The sequence below is a fragment of the Ciconia boyciana genome, chromosome 8, assembly GCF_034638445.1.
Source record: "Ciconia boyciana chromosome 8, ASM3463844v1, whole genome shotgun sequence".
NCBI classification, from domain to species: domain Eukaryota; kingdom Metazoa; phylum Chordata; class Aves; order Ciconiiformes; family Ciconiidae; genus Ciconia; species Ciconia boyciana.
Window position 1 is genome coordinate 49,426,122 of NC_132941.1, and position 27,587 is coordinate 49,453,708.

At 38.1% G+C, this 27,587-nt stretch overlaps 1 protein-coding gene across 1 annotated transcript in view; it reads right to left on the minus strand.

The window, feature by feature from the left end:
- BLNK (B cell linker) overlaps nt 1-27,587 on the minus strand; it is a 103,426-nt gene that overhangs the window by 18,989 nt on the left and 56,850 nt on the right. Inside the window, exons 4-10 of the mRNA XM_072869794.1 lie at nt 12,458-12,523; nt 6,618-6,674; nt 4,517-4,566; nt 3,494-3,534; nt 2,449-2,605; nt 1,051-1,220; nt 471-552 (exon numbers count right to left, since the gene is read on the minus strand). Of these exons, the coding sequence (XP_072725895.1) occupies nt 471-552; nt 1,051-1,220; nt 2,449-2,605; nt 3,494-3,534; nt 4,517-4,566; nt 6,618-6,674; nt 12,458-12,523 (623 nt within the window). The remainder of the gene's footprint in view (nt 1-470; nt 553-1,050; nt 1,221-2,448; nt 2,606-3,493; nt 3,535-4,516; nt 4,567-6,617; nt 6,675-12,457; nt 12,524-27,587) is intronic.

Genomic DNA, 27,587 nt, shown 5'->3' on the forward strand with positions numbered 1-27,587 from the left:
ACCAGAACTACATACTCTTCTCTGTTTACTTTTCACCTTTGGACTGTAATAATTTCACTCTCCAGCTAAATATACTTCAAATAGTGAGGTAAAAAAAAGAATCAAAGTCTGTCTTTATTTGCTGAAAATCTAAAAAGGCTTGTACTTCTCCTGAGGCACTTCAGCAAACAGAGAATTCTAATGCTGTGGCTCCCTTGGATGAGGAGGGAGATCACATACCATGAAAAGCTTCCTGGTCGTACAAGGGCTAGACTTTGAAACAGCTGAGCAAGAGAGGCAGGAATTAAACACGGCTTTCGATAAAGTTAAAAATAATCTTCCTTGGCCTTGTCATGGGCCAAAGGAGCCAATTGCCTTTTTGCAGGCTATTTGCCTTTTTGAACCCTAGAAACAGACATTAAGTTGATCCATTTTTTCCACTGCTGTTCCTAAAAAGGCAATAATTATTAGCTTAAATGACTAAAACTCACATCTTGTAGGTAGTGACATGCTGCTTTCTGTGGGTTCAATATAGTTATCGTCGTCATTGTCCACTGGCACAATGTAGTTATCCTGTGAGAAATGCAGGACAAAAATCTACCAGTTAAACCTCTATCATAACAACAAACTGTTGGGATTGAAGCCCTGGCAGCTGCTTACAATAGTTGCTATTTCACAGTGACTGCTATTTCAGAAATTTATCATCCTGTGCGGATGGGATTCTCCAAGACTGAAAACCCTTTACCAAATTATTCCAGTTCTGGACTGGTGGATAAAAGCCCTCCCTTCCCTTTGGTCCTGGGGTAGCCTTTGAGGTTACGCTCTCCCCACTGCCTGCAGCTTGTTATGGATGAGCAGAAACTATTCTGTGGCCTAAAGAGCCTCCTGAGGTAGGCAGATATCCCCTAGAATCAGCATGGTACTCGCAGGTCACTGCTTGTGATGTACAAATGATTTGTACCATAGAGGCTAAGAAAGAGACCAGGCCATGGCACTGCTGTGTAGCCTTATGATTGGTACGGGGTCATCAGTCATTTAAACTGTCAAAACAAGTATATCTATAAACATTACCTCATCATCACTACACTCCTTAGGCTTCGGTGGTACTTTTGGTTTTGCAGCAGGAGACGGCAAAGGCAGGGAAGGCATGGATGGTTTCTTTGGTCTGGACATGGCTGGACTGGGTGTACTTGGGAGAGGTTTGTTGATGGGAGGAAGCTGCTGGTGACTGGTGCGATTGTCTTTTAATACGGAAGAAAACAACAATTGTAGTAAAAATTACACATTAGCCTCTGGATCGTCTTCAACTACCTGTGCAAACAAGTCTTTACTGTGGCTGCAGCTCAGGTCAAAAGGCAGACCTGAGTATATGCTGATCCTGATCTTGAGACTTGTGTGTAAACTGGTCCTATTTCGTCACTCAAGGTAGCAACCTAGTCCTCTATATCAGGCTGCAGAGGGTGCTTAGACGCTGACTGTTGTACAAACAACTGTTTAACTCCTTGGGGAAAAGGTGGTGGCTGGGTGGGATAGTCCGTTAGTTAGTATGACCTGTACCAGTATGAACTTTGGTGATAGGAAGTGAGAAAGAACATATCTGACGTATGAGAAAAACAACTGTTACAGTACAAAGGGTGGGACTAAAACACAAATTATGCCAGGTCCTCTGGGGTGTCATTTTAAAAATTCCTCCCCTTTTCAAAGAACACGTAGGTGAAGTGCTGATAAAATTCTATGAGTACATATGTGGCATTTTAACACTTTGATGATTATTCTATAACCAGTAACAGTCTCGTATCATACAAAACCGAAAGCAGGCATCATGCCAGTATTTCTTTTCTCCATGGCCCAAATCTTCATCTAACTGAAGCTAACTTTCATTCACTTCAGTGCAATCTGCCCATGGTTGAAGAGGATCAGAACAGGAAGAAAAAACACCTTTATGCTGGACTGATGTAAATAAAAATCTCGATCCTGTCCTGTTTTTCAGGATATTTAATCTCCTCAGTATCAATCTTGAAGGACAATATGAAGTGAATATTTGGGCTACTTTGTCCTCTGTTTTACTGCTTTTTGAATAATGGTTTGAGATACAGAAAAGATTAAGAAGGAATCTGTCTAGTCTTATGTGCTTAATCTTCAATATGAATTCCTGCATGAAATTATGCAGATGAATCTGGAACCAAATTAGTGATATCTCCCATACCTTTGCTTGAATTTTGTAGTTAATGGATTCTATCAAAGTCTCTAGGACACATTATATTAAAATTCTAAACATTGCTAGCAGCAATACTAACCTGCTTCATGCTGTAATAACGAATCATACCCCTGAAAGCTGAAGACCTGATTGTCAGAATTAAAAGCAAACTCTTGAGGAAAGCACAGGTTAGTCCATTTGAGGCCACTTCTTTTTTGGTGCTGATTAATAAGCAATTATCAAGCTGACATAGCCAACTAGTCCATAACTACCTGCGTATTCACCCCTAGAAATAGGGAATGCGGAGGGAATCTTCTTTTTCTCCTGCTCACTTGGAGGCGGCTCATAGCTGTCATCAGGATTCTCTTCACTGGGGACCATGTACATCTCTGAGTCAGAGTGGTCATCCGGATTTTCATAATCACTGTCCTAGAAAGACAGAACTTCCCATTTCTCATCTCATAACATACTTACAGCTTCATAGCAGTGTACAACACAAATATCCTTGCAGGAGTACAATTAACTAAATTACAAGAATGCATCCTTGAAAGGACACGTAACATTCCCTTTCAGTGCTCCCTCTCTAAACAAATAGGCACTCCTGCCTGCCTACCCTTCTGCTCCTCCCAGGAGCTTCCTGCTCCCTGTCTCCTTGCTATCTCCAAGGAGTCTTTTCACATCAAGAGTTCAAGAGTTCAAAAGTTCTTCAAATTATGGACCAACAGCTTGTTTTCCTTCAGAGGACAGTTCCAACTGTGACTCCTGATGTGTCCTGTCACTTCCTCTCCATTTCCTATTAAAAGGGTACTCAGCAGCTAACTCCAGAAGGAAACTAGTCACCTCAGGCTGACGGTTGTACCCTATGGCAATTACTTTACATGGCTGATGACCGCGACTTACGTCATTCTAATGTTCTCTCAAATCTTATCAGAAATTTTTCATTTTTAGGAAGAAGTGGCTTTCCCCTCCTCATCTCTCCCACCCTCCCTCCCCCAAATAGATCTTACTGGTTTCTGAAATTACTATTCAGTTTGAGAAGTCCCTCAAATTGATGCCATGCGCTTACTTATCCAAAAAGCTTAGCATCCATGGCTACCACTAGCAGTGCTTCTGAGTGTACTTCCAAGTTGAATGTAAAAAAAATTGAGGTAGCTAAAAATGAGTGGCTACTTGTAAATAATGCTGATGTAACAAATAAGGTAACATTTCAGTAGTATAAGTTCAACCATAAGTAGATGATTCAAAAATAAACTTCTTATTGCTTGTGCTGAACTTGTTGCTACAGTAACCTCCTACTACCCCAAAATATGTACTTACAAAATCATCTGACCATTGTTCCTCTTCATTGTCTGCATGTTCTAAACCAAACAGAGTTATTTAAGGAGATGGAATAGTGAACATAAATGTTTATCTTAACTATAGATTGAAAAAAAATCTATTATATTCAGTTAAAAAAAGAGTGGTCAAAATTTGCTAAACGGTTCAGAGCAACACATCTGGTTTGGATTGAATAGTAAATTAAATGCTTGCTTGCTTGTTTTTGATAAGTTGTTTCAGAGCTGTTGGAAAAGCATTAGAAAATGGCAAACTGCACATGGTCTGAACAGCAGAGCATGCACTTTACCCAGTGTCCTGCTAATGCATCTAATTTTTAAGTAGGAGTAACAATGTCTATGTAATGGATCTCTCGCTGACCTCTGGGCCTTGCACTTTCTTGTTTCTCAGTTAAAGCTCCAAGACAAGCACACTAATTACAAGTGTTTACGTTAAACGTGTAACAATTATCTGATAACTTCCAAACTCTGTCCTCTTTGCTTCAGTTTTCATATTGCTGTTTTCTTAACAAGATAGCTGTTAACTTGCAAAAATGGGCATGAACTAGTTTGCAGGCAGTGCTGTATCATAAGCAAATATAGTTCTACCTCCAAGATAATTCATGACGTTATCACTGTCACATTACTAGTATTAAGATTCTGAATCTGTGATGATCCATTTGTTCAATTTTTTTCCCCGATTTACTTTCACGTCACAATTTCTGGCAGAGAGGACTGGGTGCGAATTCTCCTCCATTTTTAGAGCAGCCTACATGCAGACCCCTGGTAAATACTGATTTTGAAAGAGTAGCTACTTGCTACTCTTTCTTCATACTGGGACAACTTGCCATGTTTTGCTTGCCTCTCATTTCAGAGGTGTGAACTACCTTCAGAGTTGTTGATAATGGTATACTATTCTCTCATTAAAAACAAATTATGAGGAAAAGTATAGCTGAAATACTGTTAGGCGTATAGGTATCAAATATACACAAACATGCAGTTTAAACTTACATTAATACAGCCTTACCTGAAGCATAATCCCTTTGTGGTAGACTTGGTGGAGGTTTTTTTTTTAGCCTGTAAACGATAATTATTACATTTATGATCTAATAAGTAACATTCACTAGAAGGGAGCATTAGCCAGACACAAAAAAGCTGATAACAAAAAGATACCTGCAGCTGAAGAAATACAGATTACCATCACAGATGCTTAGCAAATAGCTGCAGGAGAATGCTTTGAAAAGCTAGAAACAGATAAGAAATTAGAATCTGATCTGAGGTTTGGTTTTTGGTTTGTTTTTTTTTTTGCTAAGAACATATTTTGAAAGAACAGCTTCCCTGCCCACCCACCCTCCTCTTCATTTCCAATGCAGAAACAGATAACATAGGGGTCAGAGATAAATGCACATTTCTCTGAAGATGAAAATCTGTTCAGTCTCACAGAGACTTTGTTAAGACTATGGCATAAGAAAGTGGTGCAGCATTCTCCAGCGGTATTTTTATAACTATCATTTTGCATGCACTTTATGTTCTGACTAATGTTTAAATGTATACCAGATCTCTTGGGGACAGATTCTGTTCCCACTTACTATTATTTTATGGTGTTATGCCCCTTTTTTGGTAAATACTGTTATAACGGTATTTGTAATATCAAGTGAATCAAAAGAGAATTCGTAGAAATATGGAAAGGATCTTTGTGGCTATACATATGTATATGCATGTATATATATATTTAGCAAACAGGAGTATACATATATGTAATATAAGTGTATACACATATATGTGTGTACTCCTGTTCATACATAAATACATGTGTACTCCTGTTTGCTAAATTGCAGCTGTCCAGAGAAGACACTGAATTACAGTCAGTTGATATATCAATTATTTCATTACCCTGTAAAAAAAGAGAAGAATTTGGGTTTAAAGTCAAAATGAATGGTGCATGTGTGACATCAGAGGCCAGACCGATGGATCTGAAGAGGAAAACACACCTTTGCTTTTTGTAGCCATATAAAACATTAACACAATTTACATTAAAATGACTCTTCAAAGTGACTTTTGAACATTGTCTGACAGCTTGCCTGTGGCACTGATGGGACTTCACCATGGACCTGAACATTTGTCCACTGAATTGATGGCTTTACTGATTCTTCAATCAGGTCCTAACAAATTCATTTGCAAAAATAAGCAAATTATTTACCAAAAAATTGTCCATTATGAATTTAAAAAGTTTTCTTGTGATCTCTGAGCAATAGTGATGTCTACAAATTTTGCTTTACTGCAAGAATTTGACACTTAGTATTTAGGTCCCAAGCATGCTGCTTAGGTATCATTGTTCAGGCACCTATGTAACTCACGGTGGTGGCATGCTGGCATTAACACATCAATTTACAAACTCTTCCCATCTGTTTTGAGAAATGGTTTGGCTACTTTTGAGTTGAATTCATGGAATTCTGTTGTTCAGATAGTCACAAAAAAAAAAGCACATGCATGAATCAATGAATAAATGGTGCAGGCATTCCTAAAGCTCAAAAAAAACCCCAAAAAGCCAAACCAAAACCAATCTAGGCACATTAGTTTTGAAGTGTTTACCTGCTTTGTTCATTACTAACAACACTAATGATGGATAGCTGCCTCCTCTGAGTCTTTAACTTCCTGCAGCGTAATATAACTCAGTGTACAAACAGTAAATTAAAAAGCATTCTCAACAGCCCTGCTGTTGGTTCTGTCCAGGTTAGCACAGGCATGTTAGAAAGAAAAACCCAGGGCCACTGCCAGGGCAGATCTCAGGTCTTAGGAAGGGTAGACCAAAATCTATTAATGTACTTTGCAACATGTCTATCACGAGTTGTTCAGAGATGGTGGAGACTTGGAAAATAGTGGAACTGAGGCAATAGTAAGAGGCTGCCTGGGTCACAGTGTAAAGTATATGGCTTAAGCCACATTATACATTTCGAAGCTACTAAGCAGAAGACTTCAGTACTTTGTCCCAGGCCCTGTAAATCCTGGCAGTGGCCCCGACAGAAAATGTAAATATGTTATGTTATAACGAAAGCATACGAAGCACAGAACAGAGGTCTGTGTCTAAGCAGCCTATCATGCCATTGTGCAGCTCTGAAATAGCATACCGATCCCAAGTATCTTTCCCAGTTTTGCAAATTAAGGCCACTTGTTCATTTTGGAACCTGAATATCAATAGAAGAAAAGAAATAATGTTTCTGTCACAGAGCTGAAACAGTTCATGGCCACATCTATATTTGCTAGAATCTCTTCAAATACGTTATTTATTCTAAAATTCAAATCCACTTAAAAAAATAAGTCTCACTGTACTGGTATGATTTACTGAGTGCCGGAACTGAAATCCAGGCTCTTTTGAAGTCAATTGGAGCTTCACTTTGCAAGAGCCAGAACTTGACCCAATGTGCAAACCACAATGCAAGCTCAAAAGACATAACTCCTGTGCCAAGGAGTGGTTACCTAGCTATTTCAGATTCTGACATAATTATCCACATAGATGCTTGCAGAGGGACAATTGACTCCGTCCTGTTCCCCTGAAGTTAATGAAAAAGGACTGAAAGAATCAAATGCCATCCAACTGAGCATACATATTTCAGTGGAAGACAGAATGATTTCCTAACATATCTTTTAACAGAGTTATATAAAATTATAGCAAATGCAATTTCCAAGTAAAATATTCTAGTGCTACTCTGCTTGGGACTTAAGTTACAGGTGGTGAAGTATCTCTGTGTTAGCTGTGACAGAACACAACTAAATAATTCAAGTTTCCATTTACTTTAATGGGACTAGTATTTTTCTAAAATTTAATAGAAAATAAGTAACATTCTGGACACTTTGAAACATCCCTGAGAAATTTCAGTTCTAAAGGACTCAATAAAATCCAAGTACATTTTTGAGAGTATGTTTACAGGTTTTAAAAGCAACAACACACATCCTACTATATACATTTAGCTTCAACAGATAACCAGGTAGCATTTGAGACATTTCACGTAATGGGGTCTAGATGCTGCTCACACAAGAGCAGAATGCAATGTACAGAAATTCACAATAACTTTTAGGAGAATAAACTATTTCATTTTAAAAAACAATATATTCTCAGATTTCCCCTCTATAGCACGCTGAGGTTGATCCAACAAAGCATTTAGGCACGTGCTTAACTTTTCTCATGTAAGGACTCCTGTAGGAATTGCAATCATTAATCACATGCTTTGAGATCATAGCACATTTTTGTGTTTTCCTGCACTAAATGGAGAATTTTTAAATAAACTGCAGCAGAGGTCTGGGTTTTCTGCTCTAGCGACACTTGTTTACAGGCTACACCCAGAAAAGTAACCAAACATACGTAGCAGTAGCCCTTTACACGTAGCACTTAATTCTCCTACAGATGCGTTTCCTCACTAGTGTTTCTGCTCACTCTCCCAGCATTTAACATGTGTCTAAAACCTCTTTGTTTTCAAGAGTCTTTCACTTTTTCTGTTGTTAATTCTGTACAAAGTCCACTCCTTTCTTAGGAACCATTTTAACTTAATAGGTTTTACAAAAATTATATTGACATCTTTACCGAGTTGAATATTTATAGTATGTATTAGTCCTAAGTGCACTAGATCTTCACACTTGTGATTAAAAGATAATTAATTGAACTTTGCCAAAAACTTTTTCAGAGTTCCAAACAGGTACAATCCATCTGACAGATAAACTTTTCCTGAGCTATATTCTCATGACCTAGTGGAATAGTTTGTTATAGCATTGGAAGTATCTGGCGATTGTACAAAAAATTAATCTGAAACTTTTTTTTTTTAAAGTGTTACTCCTACTCTTTTGCACATTTTCTTTACAATGTGCTGTGGCAGTGAAATGGCATACAGTTGTGATTTATTAATCTTTACTTTGATGAAATATTGTTATATTAGTAAAAATCCTGGCATTCAAAATGTTCAATTCAGCTACATTTTGAAATTCGTGTTTCTTCAGAGCACAGTTAAAATTAGGTATTATTCTTTTCTAGGTATTATACTTTTCCCTGGTTTCTCTTTCTAAGTGTGGTACAGCTTGATTTTAGTACTTTTCTCTCACTGTTTAGTCCATAAAATACCACTTTTCCCTCTGCCAAGGGTTTTATCATGGATGTCTTCTAGTTGCAGCTATGAAGGTTGAAGAGACATTTAGTGACACAACTCCATTTTTCTGCCGGAAGTTACCGCCTAAGTTATAAATAGTATAGGAAAATGGACCAGACAAATCTGAAGTAAAAACTTACCCAACTAAAAAGCTGGGTAAAGCAGATGAGACCAAGATGCATTTTCTTTCAATTTTTCAGGTCACGTGGCAAATGTGATTTCAAGAAATGCACATATATGGATTGTGTGCAGTTAGACGAATAACTACAAGTGCATGATTTTTGACGGCTTTGCAAAGGAAGTTTTGATAGGTTGTTATATTGCAACAAGGTGAGTAACCTGAACTTCTAGTTTCTTATTCAACACAGTAGGTCAGCACATATCAAAACTTTAGGGTGGAATCCTGACTTTGCTGTACATGCAGTATGGCTTTTAGCATCAACTTCAATGGAGCTAGGATTCCACTGAACAAAGCCTAGAGGCTTAAAACTTATGATTTACAGATGAGTGCTATGTCTTTATAGTGTTTTTCAAGCACAGGCAACCATCCTGCAGAGTGAAACCTATGATTTCTCTCTTACTTCCCTGTTCTGTATTACCAAGGATGTGAATATGAAAAAATGCCCCCAGCTCTCATTGTTTATACAACTTTGGCTATACCTATTGCTTCTACACCTGCGTACATAATCCTCTTTGACATCATGAGCTGCACAGCAGCTGGGACTCCAGTATTGTAAACAGTTTTGCATGTGATTAAGGGCAAGCAGGTGAATGGTAGCTTGCAGTGAGCAGTATTTTTACTGTCAGAAAATTTTGAGTCAGAATGGGGAATAAACAGGAACTTTTAAGCAATGAAGAAACCATCTGTAGTTTTCTTTCCTGTTACCACCACTGTTCAGACTGCTTTCTGCAGACCTTCAAGACACACATGGACGGTAGACATATCCCTCCCCACCTGCACCCCACAGATGAACTAGATTGGAGAGCAAGACACTTGATGCAAAAACATCTCTTACTTTTCTGCATAATCAAAAGCCAATCCAGATTTTAGAAGTGTCTTGACAAATACTGTTAAGAAGTCAATGTATTTCATAAGTATTAGATCATTCTTTCAATTTCAGTAGTAGAGGCTTACAGTACACGTGTGACAACTTTAGGCTTGGGATAAGCAAGTACACTATTTGACTTCTCTAAAATTATTTCTAGTTATAATAGGTTTGAATTTGAGCCAAAATGATGGTTTTTTTTCCAGCATATAGACAAATTCCAAATCTGTGCTACATAAAGCCAATTTTAATACAATTTTTCATGCTTCAGTCATGTTTAGATCCTTGACATTTAATAAAATAATCCTATAACTGAAATGGAGGAAGTGATCAACTGGATAACCGCATTTTTTAGAAAAAGCATCTACTAAAATCAAACAAAAAGCCCCCAAAGGGCACATTCAGAGGAATACAGCCAGTTCTAATTCTGCAAAGCTTAGCATCTCTTGTACATATGCTGATCAGTGTTGTCAACTCATGCTTTTATTACAAGTCTCATTATGTACTGGGTTCAAGATTCGAGTTCTGAAGTCATGTGCAAATATGAGAATTTTTTCTTCAATTTTTGAAAAAATAAGAGTTTCTGATCTTCATAATTGCAGAAGAGATTAATATGACTCAGATGAACCACAGAAGTATCAGAAAGATTATAATACATATTTTTTTTTACATCTCAATTTGTATTCTAATAGTTGGGGGAGGTGAAATGTGAGCTTTGTGCTGCAGTCATACATTAAGAGAGGTTTTATGAGCCTGCTCTTTTTTGTGGATTTTTTTTTAATCTTGAGAGAATCAAAGAATTTCAGTGTTATAGCAGCAAACTTGTATCTGACATTTAACAATGGCACCTCTGACCTTCCCAGCTTCAGCTACATTTAGTTCTTGTTATTTTTCCCTTGTCTGTCCTTCGCCTCTTACTCTCAGAGAAGGACACACAGTCAGAGCAATACTGATTAACAGCAGAATTCATGTGCAGGCAACTATGGGAGACAATTTCTTGCCTCAAATTATAAATTTGAGATGCTTCTATTGTTTCTGCCATCTGCATTCCTCTCCAAGGCATTTGAACTGAACCCACTGCAACATTATTAATATTAACTACACTTAAACTACTACTATGAAGTAGGAAGCCACCCTTTATTACAAAGCAACAGCAAAACCCCCCCCCCAATCCCTCTCACCTGCCTCCCCTCCAAAAACCCACCGAAAGCCTTTATAGCCTAGAAGCTCTTCCCTGTAAGCAGGTCCCAGGTGAAACTGAGTTTTTTGCAGACAGATCTCTGAACACAGTGGTGGTCTATTTACATACATACTGTGTTATAAACAAAAACATGCTTAGATTAAATTAAAGATCCAAGTAGTTGAAAGAGTCATTTTAAGGGAAAATTTTCTTTTGTGCTTGTGTGGAAATAACAAGTACATATACCACGTGACTGTGATTTACTGTGAATTGCAGCAGTGCTAGGGTGAAAGAGGATGAGTAAAGGAAAAAAGTGATCTGAAGAATCTATCTGATATATCAGGTGTTACCATCAGAGCCTGCTCAAGGTTTGTGGACAGAAACACAGCTGTGATAAAGAGGCCACAAAGGAGGGCTTGCAACCTAAGGTTACTCCTCCTGCCTGGGGAACGGGTGAGCCAGGTGGTCGCTGCTGCTCCTAGAAGTGTATCCCTCTCCTCTGCCAGGGACAGCAGCTGCCCCACAAACACCAGCCCCACCTGGGCTGGCAGCAGGGGCAGTAGCTGTAGCCAGCCTGGCTTTCTGGAGCCCTTGCATAGCCAAACCATGCAGAGCCCTACCATTTCTCCCAGCAGCCTACTGACCGCTTCGTATATACCTAGAGTTAGCTCTTGTTAAAACCATACTTTTTGTTTTCCTTGCACTGAACCTTCATGGTCGCTCTTTAAGAACAATTTTAAACAATGTTTATACGTGCCTTTTATGTACGAGAGCTGTATTTCTAGAATTTAATATGGTTGTCCTGGAAACACTGCAGATACTGTGTACTAATTAACTTCTAAAAGTACTTAGTACTTTTGTTGTCAGTGACCCGTGTAAAGACAGACATCTGAATGAGAAAATCGCATCCAAATGGAAGTTCAGTGGAAATGAGCTATTGCATAAAGAAAAAGTGTGCTAAATAGCTAATTGGTTTAAATAGATGTTTGACTGGAAACAGTGAATGGTGTATTCATTTGACAAGGATACAGAATTACTGGAATTTCTTTCTGTGTATAAATACACATGAATATTTTATGATACTCATATGCACGTGACATCAATATGCACACTGTTTAGCACTTCTTACTGGAATAAGGATGTTAGGTAATACTGGGGTTTGTTTTATCGGACTGAAACACAGGAGGACTTAGCATTTTTATGGGAATCCTAACTATGATGTCTGACCAGTTGGTTCAAGGTGGAGCTCAAATTAAAACTTAATTGCAGCAGGTAGCCTAAACAGTGGCCTGAGGAGAAAGGCACACACCCAAACAACAAGCAATGACCATTCCCAAAGAACATGTACGAAAAATGCATTTTACCCAAATACTGTTTTTCAAGGCTACAAACACAACCTCCCGTTGGAGGCCAGTTCTGCAACTACTTTGTGATACTCTTAATACTGATGACAAGTCTGCATGTCACAGTCTGGACTGAAGCTCTTTACATACGCTGAAGAATATCCCTCTAAAATAACATGGTCCCATCACTAAAGTACTATACACTATGCTAGCAATCTGAACTTCCCCAAATGGATAAAACTAGGATTGGCATTTCAAACTTACTTTTTGAACTTGTTTATTATCCCACTTTCATTTTTCTTCATGTCATGCACCATCTTTTGAAGCTTCCTGTAAGATATTAAACAAAGCCAGCATTAAAATTACCATGTGGTTGAACACCCATTTATATAAATTAAGAAAAATACAGGAAATGCATTTCCAGTAATATTTCACACATCAAAAATGCTTAATGTATGTTCAGTAAGTAGTTCAGTTGCTAAATCATTTGTGTATGAAGTTTCCCTCCCTTTTTAACAGAGCTCTTTGGCATGATTTGTGTTATCCTTCTCCTTAATACAATTAAGTGCAGTTTAAACAATCAATTTAAGAGTAAGTGCATCAGGAAAGAACATCATTGCCTAAATTAATAGTTTAGAATATTTCAATGTTAACATTTTGTTCAGAACTGACTTTAGAACACTCCACAGCTATAATGGGAATGCCCTCCGATTTCTGACATTCCACGAGTCGTTTTATGAGTGGACAGTTTACCTCATTCCCATAGCATTTGCAGTTATAATAGGAGGTGGAAAAATTACACATTCCCGGGCCCAGGCCATCTAAGAAACCATTAGAGTATCTGTGACTCTGAGCTGTAAAAACTCGTGATCTCAGGACTCCAATTACATGGACTGATATCTGGAACCAAAGATTGTTTTTATTCATCAGCTGCACTGATCTCATTAAAATTTTACTTGTAATCAAGGCAATTTAAGTTCAATATCTCATGTTCCACTTAACAGGTATCATTTTGAATCCCACCTCGCTTCTCATTTAAAAATCCACACCACTAAAGTCAAGTCAGTATCAGGTGAAACCTGTTAGAAGTCTGGTCATGCTAGAAACTTCTATAGAATGCATATATATTTTTAGTTTCTTCTCACAGTGTATGTTCTTCCTGTTCACCTAAACTAAATATCTTTTATTAGACCCGAGCTGAAAATGTTATCACAACCAATAAAATAAATCAATAATTTTTTTCAAAAAGGGCTTATAAAAATTTTGCCTTCCATTCTTCATTGTAAGTTGTCTATGTCATTCCACGTTTTAGTCCTGCCTACCTCATCTCTGATGCATGATCAGGCTACCAAAAGACTCTTGGAAGCTTTGCTTAGAAAGACAAATATAAACAAAATATTATTTCCCTTTTTTAAAGCTTTCTTTAAAATTTAAACCTTATTATGCAGAAGGTTGAGTAACATATAGAGCTTTGCTAAAAAGAACTATCTTCCAGCTTCATCATTAGTAATTACAGCTGCCTCTTAAAATTAAAATAACTTTTTCAAAGGAAATTGGAATTAGATGAAAATTAGCTAAACAAAATCAGGAAATAACTGCACTAACATTATGTGATTATTTGCAGTCTGTAGTTCAGGCTGAGCAGACATGTCGCCACTCAAGGCATCAGGTAGCGGTAGACTATTAGGCTTGTGCTGAGGAACCTTCCTACCTCTGCTACTGATTTTAGAGCAATTGTGGTAGTTGGTGACAATTAATCCCACTTTATGAGACTTGCTTAAAAAGGACAGCTAAATAACCAAGTACTTGTCAGTTTTTGGAATCCTGAAATAAATAACAAAGCTTAATTTTAGTCTTAACAATGTTTATTAACAGAACAGAAAAAGCGGATCCTTTCATTATGTTGGCTGGAATTGAAGGATATTCCACATATTCAGCAGCCCTGTAATACAACATGGAGTATCTTGCTCTGACAGGCTAGAGGTCATGGGTCTGATACTTAAAGAATATTCCTAGAGCCTAAATCTTTGCCCAATTTTACTTAAAAAACAATTCAACCTATTCTTTTCAGGTTCTCAACTCAGCAAAAAAAGAATCATGAGAATAACTGACAAATAATTCACAAGCACATCTTTAACTTTTGCTCAAAACTCATACTATTAATTTGCAGCAAAAGGATAGTGTTACCTGCTGATATAAAAAAAATTACTTATAGATGTAAGAAGCAGGTGCACAGCCAAATGTTTAGAGATTTCCTGCAACAATGCACTACGACTATGAGAATAGCTTGGATTATTATCTAAGATAACCAGATACATTAAATCTGCAAATCTGTGGTGAAGATCTCAGAAGAACTTCTGCTTTTCTGTGGGGTTTGGTTTTTTTTTTTTTTCCCCTAATAGATTCAGCTTCTGGTTATGCTTGAAACATCACAAATAGCCATCTTCTGCAGTTTACTGTTTCTGTCTTGTGCCCCAGCTGGCACCTGCCAGGGTCTATAAATGAAAAGTAATGAGGAATGAAAAGAATGAGAGGAGATTTAAATGGTTTACTTCTAGTTTGGGGAGAATGGTTGTTTGCAAGCGTTTTTGTCCTTTTCAAAAAGGCTTGCCAGCCTTTAATTAGAAATGCATGTAAGTATCAGTTATTTTTCTTCCAGTATTGTTTGATAGAGATAGGACCCAAACAAACAAAAAAAATATAATCTAATTGTAGATTTAGATCTGAATATTGCTTATTGCTCATCTCTGACATTCATATATCTTTACAATGGTAAAATTATGGCTTTATTTTGAAAAAAGGTGTTTCATTTTTCACATGACTGATTTTATTTTATACTGTCACTTTGGTCTCTAACCCCCACTCCACCCCCCAAAACCCACCCCAAAATGAGTAACTATGAGTACCCAGAACAGTTTGCTTTTCATTTGATCATGTTTAGGTGAACTGATTAGACTATCATGGGTGTTCCATGTGCACTGAATAAGGCTATAGTTTAAAAGAGCATTTTAATACATATTTCCATTTAAAAAAAAATGCATTTAGATTAGAGATAATCGCATGTGCCCTCACTGGTGTGATCAGTTATTTTTCCCATGCAGATGAACTGAAATAAAAATATTCCTATTTCTGCATAATCAAATTTCCTAAAAACCTCTGCCTCTTATTCCTCATTCTTTTTCTGAAGCCACTTCATTTTCCAATTACAAATTGTGATAAATTAGGGAGTATCGAATATGTATTTGTGTAAATTTTTTAATTTTTAAAGTTACATAGCTCTTGCAGGAGTTGCTAGAGTATTTAGTTTGTTGCTTCTGGACAACTTAACTTGCATCAAGCCTGTGAGAGTAAGCAGATAACCAATACTGTGTAGTGGTAAGTGCAGGAAGTCATCAAGCATGGATGACCTTCACTTCAAGTGGAATGCCCTTTGACCCATGAAGTTGAACATGCTGCAAAAACCAGTCTGTTCAGTTAGCTAGAGGCTGAGATTTCTTGAGATGCAAGCTGATAGAATAGGCTACAACTGACAAGTTTTACGAAGAGCTGTCTATCTGACTTGTGATTTCAGAGAGACGGTAGACAAGATGAGACAGATAGATCTTTTCAGCAACAGACAGCTATTTTGAGATCCGGTTTAATTGTGACAGGTATAGACTGGATGGGACCCTTTGATCAGGAACTCACTGCACACAGAACAGATTTTCAGACTTCTGCAGATAAGAAGTTCGGAAGTCTTGGCTCTAGGTGCTTCTAAAAAGTTTTTCGTTTCTAACAAATACATTAGAAATTCTACATGTTGGAGGGAATGACAAAAAAAGACTGTTCAGTGAATCCTAAAAGGAAACACTTTCTAGCCCTGTGTTGCTATTTTTCATACGTTATCAATTTTGACCTCCAGCAAATCAGCATTACCGGACCTATTGACAAAGGGGTCACTAGCTGTGATACATATGTAAAGGAAGGCAGAAAGGTTTACCACTGCAAATACAATATACCCTGAAAGAAGGATTTGCTGTGTCACAAAACACCTAGCTGTGCTTCAAGGACTGGCAGGGCTGCCTTGAGATAAAACAAAATGAAACAAAACCACCCTCTCTTTGATCTGGTCACAGCTCAGCGTATGAGGAATGTGTGTCAAGTCAAGGGCGATGGCTGGGCCCGGCCTGTGACACATCCCCACTCCCAAACATCAGCTGGAAGCTTCTGGTGCTTTTGCATACAAGCTATCCCACAAAAGCTTTCCGAAGTTAAAATAATTTTTAAAAAGAGAAAAATATAAATAACGTGAAGAAGAATAAAGTGTGTAATAAGCTTTCAACTCAGATGTCCGATAAGGTACAGAGTCCCCAGACTTGAGAAAGAGGAGTCTGTCTTAATTTCAGACCAATCTGTGTCATAAGGAATTCTCCCACTATTTAGACTAATTTTTGAGAAATTGTATTTATCAGTATTATAAATCTGTGAAGGCATTTACAAATACATATTACGCAAATATGTATATTATGGCTCAGGGCAGGCGGCATGAACGGCTCCTCAGTGGCCACGGCCTCCCCCTGCTCCTGGGAGCAGAGAGGGATCTCCCGTGTGCACGCACAGCGCGGTTCACCAACCTGTGCTCAGCGAATCCAGTACTTTGGACCATCTGCACACGCTCTGCTTACCAGTATTTTAGCTGTACAGCTGCCTACGTCACGTGGCGAGGGCCAGCCCACAGCAAGTGACACTCCTCTGCCGTAAGAATCTATTACATGGTCTCTGGGGTGGGAAGACTGGGCACAGTTGCTTCAGCACATCTGGCTGTGAGCACTGGGCACAGTTGCTTCAGCACATCTGGCTGTGAGCACAGATGTGTGCGCTTGCAGTTGGGAGTGGTGCTGATCATGTTTTTGGAAACAAGGCTGACTGCAGCGTGAGTAGGGAGTGGTGGCAAAACAAAAACCAGTTTTAAATGAATCACAGGAAGTTTTCTGTATTACAAGCATACTTATTTCTGTTTATCTGGAGGACTAGAATTATACCTCCTTAAATTTCTGGTGCTTACAGGACTGTCTGAATTATCTGTTGTGCCTCTTGAAAAACCCCTAGCTGCGCTCTGGGACTGGCTTCTTTAGTAAAAGAAGAGCAGAATTTTGAACAGCATATATTCAGACAGAAGGTCTGCAAGGGAAGCTTTGTAAGCAGTATTGACACATTCAGTATTAAGTGACCTGCATATTCCTTCTCCTCCTCCTAACATCAGTTAGATCTTTTACTGATAAAGTTGAACTGGTTTCAAAATAATAACAATTAAAGAAAAAAATCATCACCCTGTAAATCAGTTAGCTTGCACTCCAGTTTCAGTTCTTACACCTTTTTGGGTACACCTGTTTCTCACTGACAGGGCACCCTGTAGTTCTGTGTCTAGAAAGTCCCATTTTCTGAAGATCATTACTACCTCCATTCACTTAAAGACCGTAGGTAGGTGTAGCCCTCATTTTTGTCTTGAGAAAGGCAGCATAACAGATCATGTAAAAACAAAAAGCAGTTATTTCCTGTTTTTCAGGCAAATTCAAATGCTTAGCATTGGAAACCTAGAATAGGATTTAGTAAGTACAAATTGAGACTTAAAACAAACGCACTTCCCAAAAAACCGACCTGCTTCAGCTATAAAGTTTTACAGAAAAGAACCACAAAAAAGAAAACAAAGTGAGGTACAGTACAATGGAATTTGGAGAATAAAAGCTAAGTTATTAGAAGGTGAAAAACAAAAATTAAAGAGCAGAAAATTAAAAATTACTACAGCTACCTCTGTTATTTAAAAAAAACCACCACACATTAGAACATGAAACTAAAGAAGGAACAGCATGCGCAGCCCCCTCCTTTACTGCTTCTCACAGCACAATTACTCCACCACCTTCTCCCCAGCTGGTCTTTACTTTGTGTTTCTATTAGCTTTTAGTTTTATAAACAGGTGTGCAGGGGACCAAATTAAGAAAGAAAGTTATTGTTTCTGGACAAAGGGGAAGACTCCTGCTTGCTGGGGGGGTTGGGGGGAAACCTGCTCACCTAGAAGGGGATTTGTAAAAGTACCGCTTGAGATTTTGAAAAGCTTGAAGCTCTTATCTTGGACTATCTTCTCAAACTAAATTAACAAACAAGTACCACCTTTCTTATAATAGGCTTCCATTAACACAGTGCTCCTGACACAGTCTTTGTGGAAGAACATGGATCTCAGTGAACGGGGTGAGTGTCTTCATAAGATGTAATTTTGTATTACTTCCCAGTTTTGTGCATCGAAACCAAACCAATTAATTATATACAACAACCCCCCCCACCTTCCACCACCCTTCCAATTGCTCGGTAGAAAGCAAAAGGAAATTCCCACATACAGAAAACACCTAATTCCTCTCGTTAGGCCTCCTTCAGATCTCCACATGCATGCACCCCTAAATCATATGCTACCTGGAACAGTGAGAGTGGAATTCCCTTGCAAGGAAACGCAGGCTGGCATCAGCTGGCTGCATTGGAGCTGGTGTTTCCGATGGCTGTTAGGTGTGTATAACGCATAAAGACATAGCTGAATTCTTGCGGTGCAATCAGATAAACTGCTTCAGTTGCTGCTGGTCTAGGATAGGGGGTTACCGCCCCTCATCCACTCTGGGGGCTTATCGCAGCCCACCCCCTGCAATGCCTTTCATGATGGGAGAGGAAGAAGTTTGGAGCTGGAGGTGGTAACCTGTGACACCAAACCTTCAGTCCAAGGCACTGAGCCTTTGATCTTTATCTGCAAAGCTATCTATCTCAAAGCTGTGAAGAAAAGTTGAAAGATGCTTGCTTATGGGGAGAAGTCAATTATAGACATCTATCTGAGGGGGCAAAGGAACAACGAATTTTCTTCTGCTGCGTTCATGAGATGCACAAGAGGAAATGACTATAAATAGTTTAGTTCTGTCAAGAGTGGTGATTTTTTTAAGTCTGAATAACATCCTATTCTGCTCACTTTTCAATCATCCACTATTTTGTCTAAAGGCAAAACCCATAATTAGAGCAGGTATGTGTTTACATGGTACACACAGAAGCACAGAAAGGCTAAATATTGATTATACTTTTCATCTTCATATGCCCTCTACGTAATCTTCAGAAAGAAGCTGTCAATCTCTCTTGTACTAGTAAGTACTAACATAGACAGAGTAAATGAAAATATGTGTCATGTAAAGGCATACTACATCTTTGATACAAATCAGACCTAACATGAAATTAAACAGTATAATTACTTTGAGGTGACTGGGAACTCTGCGCATTGAAAGAACCTACGCAGATTCGTCGCTGGGGCTGAGACAACTAAAGCCCTATCAATGACACCAACTGCTTGGTGCAACTGCTTCCTCATTTTAGATCAAGGCTGAGGCTTGTTCTGAGTATATGTAGACAGTGTATTGTTACCTAAGATTTCATGTGTTTAAGTTGTACAGTATTTTTTGCCATTACTTTTTTCTTTTATTTAGCAGAAAGGAAGAGTAGGCCTGGTTCCTGTTATCTTTCTCTACTACTATTGGGGACTTCACAGCTGTTTTTGAGTATCAGAAAGCAGTGATGGCCAGACACTTTTTAGTACAACTTTAAAAAATACAGGTATTTAATAACAGCTGAAGGCATTTCAGGTTGGGACACCCCTTCCCTCTCTTCCAGCTTGCTCTTCCCTTTATCCCAACTGAATAATAGTGATACTGTAAGTAGTACAGAAAATAATTAGCTATTATGATATGCTAAGCGAGTATTGCATGTCACTTCTTGACACAAAAAGTTAAAAGATATTTTCTGTTCTGTAACTGACGTGCTCTGTTCTGAGTCTTTTTGGTTAACTGATCCCTTTATGCACCAGCTGTCTGGATATGAGCTGATGCATTAAAAAACAAAAAACCCACACAGAAGCTACATTCACAAGGCTTACTCCATTTTTCTGGAAGGTTTGCAAGCAGCAGAAGGAAACTAAACACATTAGGTTACTCTAAAATACAGTTCCAGTTAAAACTAACTGAGCGCTGTACCTCCCTGAAGGACTAGTACCCTACAGCCTGGTAGGTGAAAGAGAGCAAGGACCAAAATTTAAGAGAGTAAAGTGGTTTTTATATTTCACCAAAAAGAGGAAGCGCAAAGTCATTGCAGGGAAGTAAATGAAGACAGGACTTGGTATGGACCCAGAAAATTACCACCTGTCAGTGGTAACATTACTTTTAATCACAATTCTACAAGCATTTTTTGAAAGGTGAGATAACGTTTGTCATCCCTGCAGGCATGTAGATTGAAAGACTAGTACAGGCACATGAAAAACATGCAAGTGAATGAAAAAGTAAGAAAACTGAGTGAATTGAACACAAAAAGATGAAGGCTTAATTTTGATTTGGTGTTCCAACAGAGCAAGTTCTGCTGGTTTTCCTTCTCTTTTACCTCTTCCACAAATTTCAAATCTGCCATTTTAGTTCTGGTCACCTGTTGAAGGACATTGAAAAAGTCTACGTCTAACTATGTAATGGGCTTGACCAAGATTTAGCCAGATGTTTAAGCACACGTCTAACTTCAACCACCTTAAAGTTGTAAAGTAAGTACTTAAATTTTGTGTTAAGGTCTTGCTAATGTGGGCACGTAAGCACTGACACGAGATGAGTAAGTTTACTTTGTGATCTGAGTGCAGTCTTCATCAGTGTCTTTGTGTCATTGATGATTGCTAATAAAATACATTTCTAATGTAGTGATTTTAATCCAGTAAGTTCATGGACTGTGAAAGGATTAAAAAAAAAAAAAGGTGTGCTTTTTCAATGGGCTGGAAAACTTTGTGGGCTGAACAGTTTGAAGGCAAGGTGCTGCGTGCACTAGAGAAAAGGGAGGCTTTTCTAAACAGCTTCTTAACTCCTCCTTAAACCAAAACTGCATTTATATGCATAACGGTCTGCATTTGCTCTACCAAATAGTGCTCTGACAGCCAAATAAAACAGAGCAGAGCTTCTAGATATGGCATTAAATTTTAAACACTCCCATTAGCCTACTCCTAGAGACAAAATAACCCCAGATATCTTAATGCTGCCCAATATTCACAAGTCACTAAGGCTGGTTCCAAGACAGTAGCTTTTACGTATATAGGTTCTAGATACACTGAGTAGATGTAAGAAGTTAAGAGAATCACTAATTTTAGGACTTTTATAAATGTGCATTGCTTTTTGTAGAGCCAAAATTTGTCTTTAAAAAGTATTGCATTATTGGTTCTGTTCATACTTGCTCAGCATGAATAAGAGTAAAGGAAAAACCCCCATAAATAGACTTTCAGCATGGTTTTTAAACTGTCCTTTATGGCCCAGTACTTCCTTTTCCATTCTCTGACAAGATTTTTCCCTCTCTCAGGCAGTTTCTCTACAGGAATGCCCAAGTTACAAGGAGATGGGAACTCTCTCTTGTTCCTCTCTAAAGCATACCTTTTTTTGACTTTCAATTTTTTTCTTACCTATTAGCAACTGAAGTGCAGCAACTAGTTTCCTCTGTGTATTTTTGCTCAAGTCATGTAATGCTTATAGCAAAAATTGCAGATGTTGTATTTTACGCCTTTAGCATTAAATTATTATAAATTACTAAACTGAATGCTTTTAGCATTAAATTCCCTTTAGCTGAAGTGATTTTACCACCTGTTTAGAATCAAAATGATAGGTGTACAGGGAAATGGACACATTTTTGACACATCTGATGAAGACTAACACTGCTGTACTTGGGCTGAAAGTGTTTTTGCTCAAGTTACAGAAGCATCATATCCACCATAGATGTGGGGTGGCACTGGCAGGGATCTAATAGAGGTTACTTACAGATCTATCAGTTTTGTTTATTTTGTACTGAAGTCTATCAAGTTTTGTTAGAACTTAGAAGTATTTTGGTCCCTATGGTTATACGGCCACTTTAATGGAGCCCACACGGGCTGCCACTGAAAGGGGAAATTCTGCTCTTCTCTGCCCTCACTGCTTACCTATCTATGATGAATCACAGAACTTCCAGATGGGAAGCTAACTTCTTTTTTCTTTTGCCAATTTAGATATCAGCAGGATCAGATCCAGCTTCATCACATGGTCATGGGAACCCCAGTGCCAGCGTGAGGGTGGAGACGAGTGGCAGGGTGAGCAGGGCCATTGGGAGGGTGGAAGAAAGGGACCTACTCATTTGGCAGCAGCTCAGACTTATGCCAAGTTAAATTGGCCATGTAACTACAGCTTCAGTAGCACTTGGCTGGCTCTGTGCCTCTTGCAGAGATGCCTATAGTGTCTATATTTTAAGCCACAAAGGAATCATTTAGCCATATAGTATAGCCACTTTTATTAATAGCCTACTTCACCCAGTTGCCCTTGCATTAAGCCTGAAAAATATATACGCATGTTTTTCATATTATTGCCTCAGGATGCATTATTTTAATTCCTTCTAAAGTATTTACTGTGTAGTATATATTTTATGTTGAGGTCATAAACCTGTAGCATTGCATGTCTGTCTTTGCTTATGTCTGGAAAATGAACTTGTCCAAAATGTATATACTAACAGATTAAGATAAAGATGCTAACAGCATTTCCAAGCTTCTTCTACCCCTCAGTCATTTACTATGGCTGTCAGAAAACAAACTTTTTTTACACAGTATGTGAAGTCCTTTCACAGTCGACCAAAAATCTAAGATGGTTTCCTACAGCTAAATGAGAAAATACTGTCACTTTCAGCCATTGTTTTCCATCAGTTTTCCAATTCTCTTGTCTGCTGAGCACATAAAACCAGTGACATTTGCTTTCTAAAAGAAGTATTTGCTTATCTATCGTATTGTAACAGGCTTTAGGGTACTTAGACTATAAAAGATGTTATATAAAACTAGAATCAGTCCTCTAATGCAGCAGTCATTTTAAAAACCACATGAAATATATAAGAAAAAACCTACATAGTGAGCAGATATGTTCTTTCTTTTCTAATGATAAGGGACTTATAAATCATCTGCAAAAGATGATTTAGCCATCTGAAGATGGCTAAAAATTATTTTTAACTGATTCCTGCAGTCAGCCTCCACCTATGAAAGAAGTAGTGTTGAGGCATTTCCATTAAATACATCAAATAGAATGGGTCACAAATTTCCCTCATTGCAGTGTGCATACAGTAAGTGTACTAGAATGGAGAAGCACAGTTTAATCCTGAACTATACTGGTCCATCAAACTAAAAGGAAACATTCAAATTTTTTAAATGTCAAAAATCTCAGTTAATGTAACATTGTGAATGTTAAGTAAAATGATCTGAACCCTGCAAGTTGTCATTTTTTCAGTTTCTGTTCTGCAGAGAATTGAAATCTTATTTTTTCCTCTAGGTTTGGTCACAATGCTGGAACTGCCTGCAGTGTTGAAACTCCAGATTTCACTCATCCTTTAAACAGAAAGCAAAAACAATGGAATTCTTAGGATATTTTAAAATGTTCCATTTATATCGTCTGGCCTGTCACAACCCTGAAGATGGTTAGTCAGGATTTTTGATCAGGTTAAATGGTTTTCCAAAAGTAAATTCACCAAAAGCAGAACTAAAGCTTGATTCCATTACTCTTGATTAACTTTTCCAACTGTTGACTTACAGGAGCTTTGCTTCCAAAGCCTATCAGACATCTCTCAGAGAGGTAATCAAATAGCAGAGGTATTTTCCAAGGTGAGAAAGGAAGCCACTAAAACCAATACTTATTTTCAAATAAAGAGGCATTTATAGCAATTTCTACCAATGTGGGAACTCTTTTTACCCCTTTTTGATAATCTAATGTTGTTTTCCAACACTGTTATGGCTGACACAAGCCATAACAGTATGGAGGCCTTTTTTTGCAACATTTTATGATTGTTATATTTGCCTTCCAAAAGAAAAGCACCTATTCCATTATAATGTAGTGTGGTGTATGTAGGTTTTGAATGATTCTGTAAAAACCAAAACTATTCTGTTCTGGGATCAACATATCACTGGGTACCTGCAATGTCATATTATTATTTAATATCTAGCATTCTGCACAGCTGCATGTGGTATAGTTTTAAACTAATGGTGAAAAATGGTTATGCCAAGTTTGCTGGAATGTTTTATTTTTTCCATGGCCAAGAAAATTAATTTATTGGGTTATTTGCTTGGCTATTCGTCATTTATTATTTGACTTAAAAAAAAAAAAAAAGGCAAGTCTTTAGATCCAATCTGTATTACCAGCTTTTGCTGAAAAACTGACAGTCACAGGCCCAAGACAATGTCATTTGTGATCGCTATAGTTGGCAAATGCTCCTACTGTGGACAGGTTTTTTGGCAAAACTACAATGTCACTAGAAGACCTAATTTTATTTGGAAGAGTGTGCATACCAGGCAGCGGCGGAATAAGCTATGCCAGTGATTGAACAATTTTGCTAGCACCAGTAGAATGAAACTATAGGTACTATATCAGCATAGCTGATCTTGTGATCAGACGATACACTTACACTGCTACCTACATACAGAGATTAAACCAGGGCTTTTCACCACAGTTTCAATATTACACCACATAATTTTGTTCACATTGCCATATTTTCATTTAAAACATAGGTAGATCACAGTCACACTTTTAACACGTTTTTCTATAAACGGCATCATAGGCAAGAAATTCTGTATAAGAATAATTTATTATGTGGCCATTTAGGTTTTTAAAAAAAAAGTGTTGGGGGTTGTTTTTGTGTTTGTTTGTTTGTTTGAGGTTTTTTTAGGGCAGCTTGGAGATTGGTCCAGGCAGGCTGACATAGCTGGAAAGAAGGATGACAAGAAAAAAAAAAGAAACTTTACAGTGATTGTTAGAATGAAATGCTTGTGCAGAGAGAAGGGAAGAAGGAGGACAAATATAGATGGGGTGGAGGCTATGCTATGCTGAAGCAAGGTCAGAGGGAGAAGCAACAGGAGGATTCGACTGGAGAAGTCACATTGGGGGTGAAAGAAGGGATTTTCACAGCAGTATTTGGGGAAGTTTGCATTTCGTATCTCATTCCATTCCAAAGTCCAGAGGTGAGAGAGATTAATGAACTGTTTAAGCTGACAGAAAGCTAGAGGAAACAGAGATTATACAGCTTTATCATTTAATCACATTCCTGTGCTTTGTATGGCAAACTGGACCTAACAATCCTACAGAAGGAACTTCTGTTTGTACTCAATCAGCATGGCAAATGTAGCTGGTGACCTCCTTTTCCCCCGTGCCTGTGAAATTCAACTGTAAAGAGTGCATGTGACCTTCCATTCAGCCTACATTTTGTTGGGCTAAAATGTGGGTGTGCCACAAAAGCTGCTGTCTTGACAAAGTGTTACTGCGCAGTGGAAAGTTGTCAGGAGAAACTGGGAGCTGAGACAGAAGGCTGCTGGAGGTGGCAATGGGTGGTGTCCCAGAAGACCTTCATGGCTGTTACGTCCTTAGGGCCTGAGCATGGAGGCAGATTAGACTTTTGCTAGAAAGAGGAGAAGAACAGAGCAGGTAGAAGAGCAGAAGTGAAGGGGCCATGACGTGTGAAGAAGAGATAGCGATGAGCAACTAGAAGGGGTTGGTCTGGAAAAGTCTCGTATGTGGAACAGTTCTGATATGGGCCTTTAGACCACTGGGCAGTGTACAAGTAACTGGGCATTTGCATAACCTTTCCTCCAAAGTCTATATAACTAAAAAGGGGAAAAGATGTTAAAGTTGGATGTGGACTTTGGTGCCCAGTTCTGTCATGGGGAGCATTCTCTAGCTTACTTTGAAATTCCAGTTTCTTTCCCGCTTGAGTTTATTTTTGTTCTTTTGTCTTGTTCAAGTCCATTGATGCAATAAACTATGTTAAAATTTGATTTGAAAAAGTAGATTAAGTTTCTAAGTCTGTTTGCTATAATTAACTATTAACAGGAATTAGTAGAACTACTGTAATAAAGTATTTTCTTACAGTGCAAAACTAATGTTCAGATATGCCCCATTCATTTTCTCAAAAAGTAAATATTCCCTATGATAAAACATCCTATATCTAGAAGGTATCAGTTTACAGTTAAATATATTTTCACTCCCAAATGAATTCGTTTTCTGCTTATATACTTTCAAGAGAAAACAGCCCCAGAAAATCCTCTGGTAAATAAAAGACCTAGCAGTTACAGTCAAGCTATCTCTATCAGTAGAAAATTAGTGAAGACCATAAATAGCTTCAAATTTGACAGACATTAACAGACATTCAGGTCTTAAGGAAACTCCTCTTGATTTTAATAGAATCAGGGCTTAAACCCTTCTGTTTAGCAAGGGATGTTAAAACAAAATACTGCAAATAAACTGACACACTTGTCCAACCTGAGAAAAAAAGTCAGTTGCTTTTTTTCACTTGCTTTTCATTTGGGAGTTATGGTTGGAGATAGTGATTTTAAGCTTATATTGTGGGGGAAGAACTGCTGCAAATTAATGAAATAATCTGAAATGAACGTGAAACTGTGCTCTTGGAAAAGTCTGTTTGCAATCTGGAAGTTGCTGGCTGCATGACCTTAGGCAAGTGAAAGCAAGTGGTAGTTTACTTCTGGTTCGTGCCATGGTTTGCCTGTCACTGCAGTGGGGATGGAATGATGCCTTTGAAAAGGACTTTGTGATACACAGCTAAAGACAGCTATGAGCAGAGGGTCATTATTAAGGTTTGTGTTCATAATAAAAAAATGCAGCAAGTCTGAAGAGATGCTGTAACAAGAGTCATATATCGCAGCTAGAAGTTATTTAAAGACCAGGAATCACAGGCTCATAGTCTAAGGAACCTGAACCACAAAAGAGTCTGCAAGTTGAGTGCTGTATCTTTTGAGTTGCTAACTTCCTGTTACCTTTGCTGCCTACCATCCCTGATTATGAGTGCATCTATTTATGTACTCATTTGCACCACAAATTTTTTTCTTGAAGTTCAGGCTGAAATCAAGGCACACTAGAGCCTGCCATGGCAGCATGGCTATTGCTCATGTATTCACTCCACACTTTAGAAAACCATTCAAAGTACCAAATTATTTGTATTCACCACATAAATTAATTTTTCTCATGATAAATAACCAAGCCTTGGAATTAATTTTTCCTGACTATGTGGAAGCAATTAGAACACACAATGTACTCTGAGGGAATACTTGTACAACACTGTGCGTAACTTAAACACTATATAAAAATAATACTGGAATTCCATGAAATTCCAGCATTCCTATCCAACTGATATTAAAGTTAATTGAGTGACTTAACTGCAAACAATGTCCATACCACAACATGGTAGTTAAAGAGGCACATAAGAACACTTATAGTTCCTATTGTTGCAATAATCAAACAAATGGAATATGTTAAGAATTCAGATCTGACATAAGACTTGCTAATGCAACAAAAAGCTAGGTCTGGTAGGCTCA